Below are 15,270 nucleotides of genomic sequence, written 5' to 3' on the forward strand. Positions count from 1 at the left end.
GTCCACATCATATATTATACAGCAGTTAAAGACAAAAGACAAATTATATTTTCATGAACTCACACTGCACTTTATAAGCTTTAAAGGGATTGTTCAGTGAAAGTGAACAGTTTGTCATCATTTACTCACCCTCATGTTGTACCAAACCCATTTAAAATGTGGAACACAAAATGAATCTTTTTCCCCATTAATGAAAGTGAATGTTGAATAAGATCATTTATGTTCCACTGAATGAAAGACATACAGGTTTAGAACAACATAAGGGTGAGAAAATGATGACAGATTTGTAATTTTGGCTCAACTATCCCTTTAAGAGCATGAAACACCTGCTGCACCTTTAAATGTTGTTTGTCTCTTTCAGACTCCTCCTCCTCAGGTGACAGGTGAAAGTGAAACTAGTAAAACAGGATCCATTTTGTGACAAGAGCAGAAAATTACACGACGAGAGAAACAGAGAAAAGTTTGACAGTTTGTGTTCCACTGAATCGTCTGAAACAATCAATAAATTCATTGTGAAGTATTTTGTAGGTGATATTCTAGTCAGTAAAGAGGAACATCAACAGTTCTTGACAGGTGAGTACTGAACTGCTGCTAAACAAACCAAAACTCACAAGACAACAATAATAAACCTTTCAAACTATCAGCTACAGTAAGACATCTAACAGATATCTAAGTATTAATCACAGCAGAACAAACAGATACTGAGACTTTTGCTCTTTTATCTGAATTGTCAGTATGTGTTCAGTTTCTTTGGCACTGAAATGTTATTTCTTCTATTGACTTGAAACGTTGCTTTGTTTTCTTCTGTTGAGTCTTCTGATGTTTTCTCTTTATGCTGGTGTTTAACATGTCATAAAAGCTGACAGTCTGCAATTGAACCTCATTGATTCATTTCTAATGGAATATTCTAGAGGACAAATAAAAACAAATATGTGTCAGTATTGAACAAATAAACACGTCACAAATATAGATGATGTCCCGTTTGTTGACAGGTGTTCAGTGGACTGTTCAGATGATGTCATGGACTCCACAAAGGATCTCAGTGGACAGACAGACACAGGGAAGGTCAAGAGGTCAGAGGATTTCAATGCTTTAATAAAATACACTGATAGATATTTCTGATATGCTGCACAACACTACAGTATAAAAACACTGAGGAGAAATGAGAACAGACTGGATTATCTCAAGTATAAACATGTGAAAACAGCTTCAGGGTAAAGTGAGATCTACAGTCAGATGACAGTGAGACCGGTTTGATTCAGTCACAGACAGAACTGGAGAAACCTGTACAGTCAGTCGTATGTAGAAGGTGAAACTCAAATGTGTTTCTCTGAACATTTTTAGACACAAACACAGAATTTTCTTCAGATGAATGCAGAACAAACCATCAAACTTAAAGAAGAGAGAAATACTGGGAAGAGTAAAACTGAGAAACTGATGAGAGGAAAAGAGTGTTTGTGAGAGTTTGTAGTTTTTAAAACAGTGTTTAATTGCTGTTGTGTTTTAGTGTCATTCATGGAGAATCTCCTGAATCCAGCTGTGTGTCCATGAAGAGTGACCAGTCAATGGATCATCCACCTGGATTCAGTTCAGGAGCCCCTTGTGCTGATGTGAGGTGAGGACTCTCATGTTGACTGACAGTATGAACGTGTACACCACAGTCTGAGGGACCATTAGAAAGAATCCAGTGTAAAAAATATAAATCTAAAAGGAAATATGCAATTATAATAAAGAAAATTAGTCCTGAGTTTCAGCACTTGATAAATGTTTTCCCTTCTGCTCTAGTGTGTGATGGCCGCAGTGTTTGTGTGTTTACTGTTACTGTTAAGAGTGTTGCCAACATAAAATACTGCCTTTTGCAACATGGTGAACAAAACACTGCAGCGTTAGAATATAAGATCCAGGAGAAAGTAAATAAGACAGAAATATAATACTAATATATGAATCCTCAAAGTAATAATAATAATACTGTATAATGTTATAATGACAAACTGGACAACAATAAATGCTGTAATTGATGGTTATAATATTAATAAATACCAACTAAATTCCAAAATGTTACTGGTGAAGTAGATTCTTGCACACCCTGTTCACAAAAAACAACAACAACTGGAAAACATCATTCATTATAATTAACTAGATTTTTATTTCATTAAACATTTTGAATGTACTTTGCTACAACGGCTTATAGGATGAATTTAAAATTATGATTTAAAATAAATTTTACTTAATTTAAGCAACTATTTTCTACCCAGCTGTGTGTCCATGAAGAGTGACTGGTCAATGGATCGTCCAATTAACTTCAGTTCAGGAGAGTCTTTGATCAACTACAGAAACAAACAGGATGAATCAGAGTCAACTGCTGGGAAAGTGCCATTGGACTCCATTTTTGAGGTGTGTGTGTGTGTGTGTGTGTGTGTGTGTGTGTGTGTGTGTGTGTGAGAGAGAGAGAGTGAAAGAGACATTGGACTCCATTTTTGAGGTGTGAGAGAGAGAGTGAAAGAGTTTTTTTTTTCTCTCTCTCTCACACACACACACACACACACACACACACACACACACACACACACACACACACACACACACACACATGTTGTGTTTCCATGTTTTATGGGGACTTTCCATAGACATAATGGTTTTTATACTGTACAAACTTTATATTCTATCCCCTAAACCTAACCCTACCCCTAAACCTAACCCTCACAGAAAACTTTCTGCATTTTTACATTTTCAAAAAACATCATTTAGTGTGATTTATAAGCTGTTTTCCTCATGGGGACCGACAAAATGTCCCCACAAGGTCAAAAATTTCGGGTTTTACTATCCTTATGGGGACATTTGGTCCCCACAAAGTGATAAATACACGCTCACACATACACACACACACACACACACACACACACACACACACACACACACACACTGATGAATTCAAGACAACTGAAGCACAAATAAAATGAGTGGTGATTCTTGTCCACTGATCCTTCAGTTCCTCTCTGTTACTGAATTAAGTTTGTTGTTTGAATGTTCACTGATTTCAGGAACTTGAGCACAAAATCATCTCTCTGATGAAGAAAGAGCTGAAGAGTTTCAAGAGACTACTGATCTCAGATTCCCCAGCATGCTCTGAGAGAGAGGAGGAGGATGATGAAGGTCAGAGCAGAGTCAGAGAGGGGTTTCTGAAGATCACACTGCACGTCCTGAAGAAGATGAAGATGACAGACCTCGCTAACACACTTCAAACCAGTAAGAGCTCGCACTCACGCCACTATTACATCACGTCACCTTCAGAGGAAACACACAGTGTCTGGATTCACTCAATATTAGTGAAAGAAAATAAACTTCATGTCTAATGACCATTAAACATCAACATCAATTATAATTCCCATTTCTTTTCCTCTTTACATCAGAACTGATTTCTGTGCATCAACAAAAACTCAAAACTAAACTAAAAGAGAAATTCCAGAGAATTACTGAAGGAATGTCAAATCAAAGCAGCTCAACACTTGTGAATGAGATCTACACAGAGCTGTACATCACAGAGGGAGGGAGTGCAGAGATCAATAATGAACATGAGGTGAGACAGATTGAGACAGCATCCAGGAGAGCAGAGACACAGGAAACACCAATCAAATGCAATGACATCTTTAAAGCCTTACCTGGACAAGACAAAGCCATCAGAACTGTGCTGACTAAAGGAGTTGCTGGAATTGGGAAAACTGTCTCTGTGCAGAAGTTCATTGTGGACTGGACTGAAGGAAAAGCAAATCAGGATGTTCACTTCATATTTCCACTTCCTTTCAGAGAGCTCAATCTGATGAAGCACAAAAATATCAGTCTGATGGATCTTCTTCATCAGTTTTTCACAGATACAAAAGAACTGAGAGAATTGAAAACATTCCTTGATGACTACAAAGTCATTTTCATTTTTGATGGTCTGGATGAGTGTCGACTTCCTCTAGATTTCCAGAACAATGATATTTTGTGGGATGTGACAGAATCGGCCTCAGTGGATGTGCTGCTGACCAACCTCATCAAGGGGAATCTGCTTCCTTCTGCTCTGCTCTGGATCACCTCTCGACCAGCAGCAGCCAATCAGATTCCTCCTGAGTGTGTTGACCAGCTCACAGATGTACGAGGCTTCAATGACCCTCAGAAGGACGAGTATTTCAGGAAGAGAATAAAAGATGAGCGTCTGGCCACCAGAATCATCACACACATGAAATCATCAAGAAGCCTGTACATCATGTGTCACATACCAGTCTTCTGTTGGATTTCAGCCACTGTTCTCCAGAGACTGTTGAGTGAAGCAGAGAGTGCAGAGATCCCCAAGACTCTCACTCAAATGTTCACACACTTCCTGATCTTTCAGAGCAAACTGAAGAGCCAGAAGTATGATGGGAAATGTGAGGTGGATCTTCAGCAGGCTAGAAAGAGGATTCTGTCTTTGGGAAAACTGGCTTTTCAACAGCTGGAAAAAGGGAACCTGATCTTCTATGAGGAGGACCTGAGAGAGAGTGGCATTGATGTCAGAGAAGCGTCAGTGTACTCGGGAGTTTGTACCCAAATCTTCAGAGAGGAGTTTGGACTGCACCTGGGGAAGGTGTTCAGCTTTGTGCATCTGAGCATTCAGGAGTTTCTCGCTGCTCTGTATGCTTTTCTTTCCGTTTCTAAACAAACATCAGGTCTCTTCAGTAAGTTTAGGTCATCTATGAGAGATTTCCTGAAGAGTGAAGTTGACAAGGCCTTACAGAGTGAGAACGGACACCTGGACCTTTTCCTTCGATTCCTTCTGGGTCTCTCACTGAAGTCCAATCAGACAATCTTACGAGACCTACTGACACAGACAGGAAGCAGCTCTGAAAGCAAACAGGAAATAGTTGAGTACATTAAGATGAAGATCAGGGAGAATCCCTCTCCAGAGAAATCCATCAATCTGTTCCACTGTCTGAATGAACTCAATGATCATTCTCTAGTGCAGGAAGTACAAACATACGTGAACAGAAGAGATATCAATCGTCTCTCTGGAGTCCGTCTCTCTCCTGCTCAGTGGTCAGCTCTGGTGTTTGTGTTGCTGAACTCAGAAGAGGAGCTGGATCAGTTTAATCTGAGGAAATATGATCCATCACATGAATGTCTTCTGAGGCTGCTGCCGGTGATCAAAGCATCCAGAAAAGCTGAGTGAGTAATTTAGTGTTTTAATCTCACTTTATTGTAATTAAATAGCAGAGGTTAGATTTTAATTTATTTTGTTTGACTAGAAACAACCCCTTATACTATTTTGATGTTTGTTTGGTTTCATGTGTTACTTTTTATAGTTTTATCTTCATTTTAAACAGACATTGTAGCCAAATAGATTCAAAATGTTTAATGCAAAGTTAATAATCTAGTTTAAAATAACAAAAGCATGTTTTCTACAGTTTTCCACTAAATAAATACAAAACGATACTTTATTTACTTTATACTGATACTTTATCATTTTTATTTATGCTTCCACATACAATAATACACATCAGCCTCATAAATAAATCATAATTTACCTGCATATATTTTTACTAAAACATTTCTTTAATGAACATGATGTGCAAAACATTTGGTTACGTATGTAACCTCCGTTCCCCGAGGGAGGGAACGACACGTTGTGTCGGAGAAGCGACACTAGGAGTCTCTCTTGAGCGCCGATATTCACCTCTGATCTTATTGAAAAGGGCCAATGGGAGTTGGCAGCCAGTATTTGCATACCCCGCCCCCGGACATACGGGTATTTAAGCGGGGCAAATACGGGAGTTCATTCAGGATTTTTCTGAGGAGCCGGAAATGGTCCGGCCACAACAGTGGCTCGGTTCAGCGACATGGCGGAGGAAAGACACAACGTGTCGTTCCCTCCCTTGGGGAACGGAGGTTACATACGTAACCAAACGTTCCCCTTCTGTCGCTCTCTCCACGTTGTGTCGGAGAAGCGACACTAGGGGACCCATTCCAATCTTGCCATGTGCTGAACCGTGTACGTGACCTGCCGATACAGAGGCGGGCAGGGATTCATCCAGTGCCACGCATCGTCTGTACCCGGCTGCACGTACCCTTCCCCAATGCCCCATACGAACACCGGGATCCTTCTAGTTACCCTGGGAGGGGAACAAGGCGATGTTTGCCAACATGGGAACGGGCCAGCCTGGCTGGGCCTCTTTTCTCTCTATGTTTCTCGCATAGAGCAATCACGGCCGGGGGCCCTTACACGCATATAGGGATGGGGGTCTTACCCAGACCCTGCGGAGACCACACCTGCCCTTTTTCTTGGGGAGGAAAAGTGGTAGACACGTCACACGGCCGTCTTAGGGCTCGTGTGGAAAGTATGGTGCGGTGGTAGATCCCAGCCTTGAAGGGGGGAGTTGCTACAGCACGGCGACCGGGGCAGCTGTAACCGCCTAAGGGAGACACAGGGGTCCGCTCGTAAGGGGACAGAACCGTGGAAATACACACAGGGGGCGTCCGTGCAGGAGGACTTCTATTCTACCTGTGGAGCACCTATACCAGTACAGGGTAGCCATCAGGATACCCGCAGTGGCTTGGGTCGGCGAGTTCCTCCGCTGAACCGCGGACCCGGAGGGCTAGGGAGGAATCGACCAGGGTCCCGACTCGGAGTGGGGCGCCCTGGGAAAAGGGCGCACTACTTAATCTTGACGTCAGGAAAAGGGCGCTGGGCGCAAGCGATCCACCCGGCCGGTCGGTCTACGTGTTACCGAGTTCTACGGGCTCGGACCTGAGAAAACACGAGACGCAACCGACTCAACGCGGAGGTTGTAAAACCTCGCGAAGGTGTTGGGTGTTGCCCAACCCGCGGCTCTACAGATGTCTGCTAGGGAGGTGCCCTTGGCCAGTGCCCACGAGGATGCAACACCCCTTGTTGAGTGGGCTCGGACCCGTAAGGGTAGGGGCACGGCCTGGGTGTGATAAGCCAGTGTGATGGCATCGACAACCCAGTGGGCGAGCCTCTGTTTGGAGACGGCATTCCCTTTCTGCCGTCCCCCAAAGCAGACGAAGAGCTGCTCAGAGCGTCTGGTGCTCTGTGTGCGGTCCAGGTAAATGCGCAGGGCGCGCACTGGACACAGCAACGGAAGGGCTGGGTCTGCCTCCTCCCGGGGCAGCGCTTGCAGGTTCACTACCTGATCTCGGAACGGTGTGGTAGGAACCTTGGGCACATAGCCCGGTCGCGGTCTTAGGATCACGAACGTATCTGCCGGACCGAACTCCAGGCAAGTGTCGCTGACAGAGAACGCTTGCAGGTCCCTGACCCTCTTGATAGAGGCGAGCGCGATCAGCAGGGCCGTCTTAAGAGAGAGGGCCCTCAGTCCAGTTGATTCAAGCGGCTCGAAGGGGGGTCTCTGGAGTCCCGCCAAGACTACCGAGAGATCCCAGGAGGGAACTAGGCCTGGCCGGGAGGGATTTAACCTCCGGGCGCCTTTCAGGAACCTGAGGATCAGGTCGTGCTTGCCCAAAGACTTGCCGTCTACAGGATCGTGGTGGGCGGCAATGGCGGCAACATACACCTTGAGGGTGGACGGGGACAGCCTCCTGTCCAGCCTCTACTGTAGGAATAGGAGCACAGACTTGATAGCGCACCTCTGCGGGTCTTCAGTTCGGGAAGAACACCAATCTGCGAACAAGCGCCACTTTAGGGCGTAAAGGTGCCTGGTAGAGGGAGCTCTGGCTTGGTTGATGGTATTCACAACGGTCGCCGGTAAGCCGGCTAGCTCTTCCGCGTCCCGTCCAGGGACCAGACGTGGATGTTCCAGAGGTCTGGGCGCGGGTGCCAGAGCGTGCCCCGTCCCTGAGAGAGGAGGTCCTTTCTCAGGGGAATTCGCCAGGGAGGAGCTGTCGCGAGGAGCCTGAATTCCGAGAACCAAGTCCGGGTGGGCCAGTAGGGGGCCACTAACGTGACTTGCTCCTCGTCCTCCCTGACCTTGCACAGCACCGGTGCAAGAAGGCTCACTGGGGGAAATGCGTACTTGCGCAGCCCCGGGGGCCAGCTGTGTGCCAGTGCGTCTGTCCCGAGGGGAGCCTCTGTTAGGGCGTACCAGAGCGGGCAGTGGGAGGTTTCCTGGGCGGCGAACAGGTCTACCTGGGCCTTGCCAAACCGTTCCCAAATCAGCTGGACCGACTGGGGGTGAAGCCTCCACTCCCGCCGGGCAGGCGTTGTCGTGATAGCGTGTCCGCTACGACGCTGAGCTTGCCGGGATGTGAGTGGCACGCAGCGACTTGAGTCGCTGCTGGCTCCATAGGAGGAGACGCCGGGCGAAGTTGTGACATGTGGCGGAGCGTCGCCGCCTTGGCGATTTATGTACGCCACCACCGTGGTGCTGTCCGATCTCACGAGGACATGTTTGTCCCGAACTAATGGGAGGAACTTCCTGAGAGCAAGAAGGACGGTCAGCAACTCCAGGCAATTGATGTGCCAACGCAGCGGGCCCCTTTCCAACGGCCCGCTGCTGCGTGCTCCGCTGCACACGGCACCCCACCCGGACCGGGAGGCGTCGGTTGTGACCAGGACGCGTCGGGACACCTTCTGCAGGGGCACTCCTGCCCGTAAAAAGCAGAGGTCTGTCCAGGGTCGGAGTGTTTTGAGGCTGGCGGGGGTGATCCTTACCCGATGCGTGCCGTGGTGCCATGCTTGTCGCGGGACTCGAGTCTGGAGCCAGTGCTGGAGTGGTCTCATATGCATCAACCCCAGTGGCGCGACCGCCGCGGAGGACGCCATATGCCCCAGGAGCCTCTGGAAAAGTTTTAGAGGGACCACTGCGCCTGGCTTGAAGGAAGCGAGGCAGTCCAGCACCGACTGAGCACGCTCGCTCGTGAGACGTGCTGTCATTGAGACTGAGTCTAACTCCAACCCGGAAAAGAGATGCTCTGAACCGGAGTGAGCTTGCTCTTTTCCCAGTTGACCTGAAGCCCCAGCGGCTGAGGTGCCGGAGCACCTGGTCTCTGTGTGTGCATAGTAACTCTCGAGAGTGTGCTAGGATGAGCCAGTCGTCGAGGTAGTTGAGAATGCGGATGCCGGCTACTCGTAGCGGGGCAAGAGCCGCCTCTGAGACTTTCGTGAAGACGCGAGGGGACAGAGACAGGCCGAAGGGGTGGACTTTGTACTGAAACGCCTGGCCGTCGAACGCGAACCGTAGGAAGGGTCGGTGTCGTGGCAGAATTGAGACGTGGAAGTACGCGTCCTTCAGGTCCACCGCTGCGAACCAATCTAGATGCTGAACGCCAGCCAGAATATTTCTCTAAGTAAGCATTTTGAACGGGAGTTTTAACAGGGCCCGATTGAAAACTCGCAAGTCCAAGATCGGTCGTAAGCCACCGCCTTTTTTGGGTACAATGAAGTAAGGGCTGTAGAAACCCTTCCTCATTTCGGTTGGAGGGACGGGCTCTACCGTGCCCTTGGCTAAGAGGGTCGCGATTTCCGTGCGCAGGGAACTGGAGTGCTCGCCGTGTAATGCGGAAGAGCGGACGCCCCTGAAGGGGGCCGGGAGCCGGGCAAACTGAATTGCGTAACCGAAGTCGAATGGTCCGGTGCAGCCAGCGTGACGCGTTGGGAAGCGAAAGCCACGCTTCCCAGCTCTGCGCTTAGGGGCACCAAAGGGACGAGTATTTTGGACGTACCGGGCGGGCCTCGCAGCCGGGCGGAACAGGTAATGCAGCGTCGGGCGGCTTCGTTGCGGCCTGAGGCTGAGGTGCTGAGAGTAGACTCAAAGCACTTACCTTGCTCCACGCACCGGCAGGGGCGGGTTCGTGACTGAGGAGGAGGTCTGATGCTGGCGTCCTCTGGACTCGCCTGAACCGGCCGGCCAGGGGACAGTCGTGGGCAGGCGGAAGGCGGATCGCCGCGTCCGTGTACCGGGACTGTTGTGATCTGAAAGCACATTGCCGTGAGAACGGCATTTGGCGGCCAGGTGACCCAGAGGCAAAGGAAATAGCTCTCTTATTGAGAATGTGGGTACCACAGCCCCGCCAGGGGTGTGGCAAATGAAAAAACAAAGGATTCTCCACCCGGCCATCCACCGGGGACGGAGCGGTCTTACCACCTCGGAGCTAACGTCTTCGGCTCTGGGTCGACTGTCTCAGGAACGCCCGAGCCTTCCGGGTCCTGGAGGGGTTCGTGAGACAGGGGCGTGCGACGCCTGCGGAGTGCTCGACGCTGGGGCTGAGAGCTGGGCCCGGGTTGAGGCGGAGCAGGAGCTGGTTTCCTCGCGAGGGGACGCTCGGGCGGCAGACGGGCAGGGCCCGTGAGCGGCAGGTCTGCGGGCGGGCATGATGTGCGAGATGGCCTCCGCCTGCTTCTTCACCGAGGAGAACTGTTGGGCGAAGTCCTCGACGGTGTCACCGAAAAGGCCAATCTGGGAGACAGGTGCGTCCAGGAAGCGGTTCTTGTCAGCCTCACGCATCTCGACCAGGTTGAGCCAAAGATGGCGTTCCTGGACCACTAGGGTGGCCATCGTCTGTCCGAGTGCCTGCGCTGTGGCCTTCGTCGCTCTCAGGGCGAGGTCGGTCGCTGAGCGCAGTTCCTGCAGCACATCAGGATCAGGTCCACCCCGTGCATGTTTCTGAGTGCTTTGGCCTGGTGGACTTGCAGGAGGGCCATCGCATGCAGGGCGGAGGCAGCGCGTCCAGCCGTAGTGTAGGCCTTCGCGTTAGCGAGGATGTTGTCCTACAGGCCTTGGACGGAGTACGGGCGACCCGCCAGGAGGTAGGGCTACCGGGCATAGATGGTGCGCAACTGCCCTATCAACCTGGGGAATCGCCTCGCACCGCGTGGCGTTCTCTGCCGTCGAGGGTGGAGAGAGTGGAGCGGGTGGCACCTAGACGAGCGGAGAGCGGGCTCTCCACGTAGATGTCAGCTCATCATGCACTTCCGGAAGAAAGGAACCGGGGTGCGAGGCCGCAACGGCGCGCGCCCCAGGAACCAATCATCCAACCGTGAGGGCTGTGGGGAGGATGGAGGGTTCCAATCCAACCCCACGCCACGGGCGCCCGGGCAAGCATGTCGGACATCTGAGCGCCGGCTCAGCCTGGGCCTGCTGGCCCGGCGGCAGTCCAGGGAGTCCTCGGCATCAGACACCGCACTCTCCGATGCAGCGGCGAGCTCGTCTGCTTCGAACTCGGGAGGATAGACAGCCAGGCCGTGAGGCGAGCCGCTATCGCAGCGAGCGTGGACGGAGACCAGCGAGCGTGTCGGGGAACGGGAGGGCTGCCGCCCCCAAATCGCCCCCAGCGCCAACCGCACCGTCCTTAATCCCGTGGGAAGAAGGAGCAATGCGGGGTGCAGCTGGGGTGGCTTGCTTTCTGTTGAAAGCAAGTCGCGACCGCAACGTGGTCATGGTCATGTTCTCGCAGTGAGAACATGAACCATCCACAAGCGCCGCTCGGTGTGATCGCGCCCAAACACACGAGACAGCGCCTGTGGCCGTCTGAAGCAGAGAGCACTCTACCGCATCCAGGAACGACACAGGGGCGGAAAGGCATCTTGAAAAAGACGCGTCCTTAAAAGGACGCTCAACGCCGCTGTGTTTGCTCTTTTAGAGAAAATTACTCTTTCAGTAAAAAACTCTTTTAATACACAGTGTGTGTGTGTACGCGTGTCGCGCTGTCGGCGCTCAGGGCAACAGTGCACGCCGTGCACTGAGAAGGAGAAAGCCGCTGTTGTGCGCCGTCAAGATCCAACAGCATGCAGATCGTCAGAGGAAAACAGGAACGTTTAAGTGGCGTGTAACTCGCAGCAAACTGCAGACAGACCATCGGCTCCGAAGAAATTTTCTGAATGAACTCCCGTATTTGCCCCACTTAAATACCCGTATGTCCGGGGGCGGGGTATGCAAATACTGGCTGCCAACTCCCACTGGCCCTTTTCAATAAGATCAGAGGTGAATATCGGCGCTCAAGAGAGACCCCTAGTGTCGCTTCTCCGACACAACGTGGAGAAAAATATGATACAATACTGAATTATTATCGGGGGTATCAGTCAAGTTTATTATTATAATATAATACTGAATAATTATTACTATTATTTTAAGGGTTTGATTGTTTTATACTTTAGTCATTTATTTGTCATATTGTAGCTTCCTTTATTCCTGCAATGTTTATTTTACACAGTTTTCTGTTTCTGTTTTGATAATCCTTTAATGGATTTTACTAAAAACTATATTATATGATGTTATACTATAATATATAAAATTGCATTAAGATGTGAATAATATAGCGATCAACATTTATTTAGATTGGTAATGAATTATTAGTTTAGACGGCTTTATGTCAAGTGTTTATCTTTGTTGACTGATTTACTGAGGTGACATTATTGTTAAATTAGAAGATTGTACACAGAGGAAAAGAGAATTTGGTGGTAAATATTGTGTTATCATCTGTAGGTAATGTTTTCATCTAAGTGTAATCAATAGATGTTTAACTTCATGCAGCGCTGTGTGATCAGATCCGATCAGAGATTGACTTGAAGCAGTGCATGTCGGCACAGTCAATGCAGCTTTTCCAGAGTGGTTGCAAGAGCTCTGATGATGTCACAACTTATTCATGATTGACCAAAATCACAGATGACAATGGTGACGTGTGTTTCATGGGATGCATATAAATATCAAATGACACATGCTACTTTTACTACTTCAGCTATGTCAGTCTGAGAAAGAATTAAGAGTAGTATGATGGTATGCCATTACCAAGGTGTTTATTATGACAAGTCCAGTTCCAATAAACTCTTGCTAATTCATATTTTTATAACAGCACATAATTCATCTCATATTATAATATTTTTATCATAGTAATATCATGTTTATTCATAAAAACAATTCCAAATTACTAAAAATATGGACTCCTTTAATTGTATCAAAATAATTAGACTTTTATTCTCTTGTACACACAGCAGACGCTGTATTTAGAAGAACTCAATTTTTGTTTTCGGTTTTTATATGTAAATTTCAAACCTGAGTTCTGATTTCCACTTCATCTCTAATAAACAAAGCAATCATTGTGGGATCTTCTGTGACTAATGTGGGTTCAGCACATGTCGTGAAACAGAATGTGTCCGGCTTGATGGCTCCGTTTTCATCTCCTTCCGCTACTACAACTGGTAAATCTCGCAGATCGTAAATCTCGCCATTTTTACGGCTGTCCCAGTCGCACAATCAATGCACTGAAACAGTCTCTTCCTAAAAATTCTCTAAATGCACCATAAAAACCAGAGAGCATCGTTGATCACTGTGTTCACTTACCAGAAATGTTGTCATATCTTCTGAAATCTCTCATGTCATTATAGGATGAGCGCAAGTATAAATACATGATGTCAAAGCCTTATTTTCTCTTTAAAAGATTGATAGAGTAAATTGACTTCTCAGCTTAATGCCAAGTGTTTTACACGGTGGCCTGAAAAACAGGGCCACATTGTGAAAGAGAAGCACCTACATTTGCCCCTGCCATTTAAAACAGCTAAACAATTGACTTTTTTTGTAGCAAATTGTTACGTATGATGAAGTCACAGTGAAATTTTTTGGTTTACATTGTTAAAACAGTAAATGATCTAATTAGTGTCTAGATTAGGCTTCAAGAGGCCCTATTATACTTATTGGGACGTTACCTTTCCATTAGTGTGTAATATAGTGGTTTGTGCATGTAAAAGGTCTGCAAAGTTACAAAGCACAAATTCCACCCCACTCTCGCACAGAAAACACTGCTCCTGAACTGCCTGAAAGACATGGTTTGCAGTTCAGCCATTACTTCTGTGAAAAAGCTACGTCACTATGTGGCACATTTGCCTAATTCACGCCTCAGGAGTGCGCAGCTCAGGCCTACCATCCATTTAAAAATGGTATCCCCTTGCATACTTCACTCTGTCACATGGACTTGGATATATGTCACTGCTTACGTTGTGCGAGTGTCCAATACCTTTTGTAAGACATGCAATGGGTTTAACTGGAACAACCTAAACCCTTGATTACTTGGAGCATGTTGCAGGCTGATGTCACTTTGTGGAATTATTTTGTGATTTTTGCACCTGAGAAAAATATTTGGCTTATGTATAAATCATATATGTTTAATTTTATTTCATTAGAATTAATTGTTTGACAGGATTAATCAGGATTTGCACAAATTTAAATGTTAACATAACAATGAACAGGCTATAACTGTGTGATAAACAGTTTAAGTATTATGCTGTTAATATATAACTTTAATAAACTGCTTAATTGACCTAACTTCACTTCCATCATACATTAGAGTTGTTTTGGGGAAGTTCAAATATGTTTTCGAGACAAAAATTCTTAGACATCAGGATATTTTGCAGGAATTTGGACTCAAGTGCTGGGATGCTAAACAAAGAGCTTTTATGAAAAAAAAAAATACAAACCAAAAACTCTCACTGTAAAATTAATAGAACCAATTTGAAACTAAGAAAATAAACAAAACACCAACTGGAGCAACAGACTAGGAATGACTGACTAACCAAACTCACAAAATGATCTAACAGACACAAGAAGGTAGAAGGCACAGTATGTAGAGGGAGAGCACATGAGGAACAGGTGATGACAATCAACACAACAAGGATCAGATGAGGAGGTGTGGCAAGGTGGAATGAGGAGGCGGAGTAAGGAGAGCACATGGCTTACGCAAACACAAACAAAGACATGTGCTCAAAAAAATGCACACATGGACCAAAACAGACAGAACTTCAGAACAAAACAAGTTGGGCAGTCCAGACTGGGTCTTGACAGTAGAAGATCTTCAAAAAATTAGCAAACGACTATGAGCAACCAAACACAGTGGCCATATATTTTTTCTTTGTACCCAACAGCTGTGCTGAGAAGCCTTCACTAAAACATATAGATTGACACACTGTTATCTTGTCATTTCTCTCAGTTTGATGGGCCGCGATCTGACAGAGCAAAGTTGTTCAGCACTGGCCTCAGTTCTCAGCTCAAACTCCTCAAGTCTGAGAGAGCTGGATCTGAGTAATAATGACCTGCAGGATTCAGGAGTGAAGCTGCTCTCTGATGCACTGAAGAGTCCTCACTGTACACTGGAAATACTGAGGTTTGTGTTTGCAGATTCATTAGTACATTGGAATATACGATATGAATATATTGTGGTAAATAGCTGTGGTTACTGTGTACCAGTGGTTGACCGATATGGGGTTTTTAATGGCCGTTATCGATATCCAGAGAGCAGGGTGGCCAATAGACCGATACAAGGCCGACATATCACATGATGGCATGTAACAAC

General features: G+C 47.0%; 1 protein-coding gene across 5 annotated transcripts in view; it reads left to right on the forward strand.

The window, feature by feature from the left end:
- Positions 1–15,270, forward strand: part of LOC127650395 (NLR family CARD domain-containing protein 3-like) — a 141,003-nt gene that overhangs the window by 93,959 nt on the left and 31,774 nt on the right. For 2 of the 5 annotated variants that reach the window (XM_052135809.1, XM_052135810.1), the window contains 3 exons: positions 3,042–3,246; positions 3,411–5,181; positions 14,908–15,081. In XM_052135809.1, coding sequence (XP_051991769.1) covers positions 3,042–3,246; positions 3,411–5,181; positions 14,908–15,081 — 2,150 coding nt within the window. Of the gene's footprint in view, positions 1–464; positions 574–992; positions 1,074–1,507; positions 1,616–2,255; positions 2,395–3,041; positions 3,247–3,410; positions 5,182–14,907; positions 15,082–15,270 lie in introns of those variants that run through there. The other 3 variants (XM_052135812.1, XM_052135813.1, XM_052135811.1) reach the window with 3 other exon arrangements.

This window comes from Xyrauchen texanus, chromosome 10 (assembly GCF_025860055.1).
Source record: "Xyrauchen texanus isolate HMW12.3.18 chromosome 10, RBS_HiC_50CHRs, whole genome shotgun sequence".
Lineage (NCBI taxonomy): Eukaryota > Metazoa > Chordata > Actinopteri > Cypriniformes > Catostomidae > Xyrauchen > Xyrauchen texanus.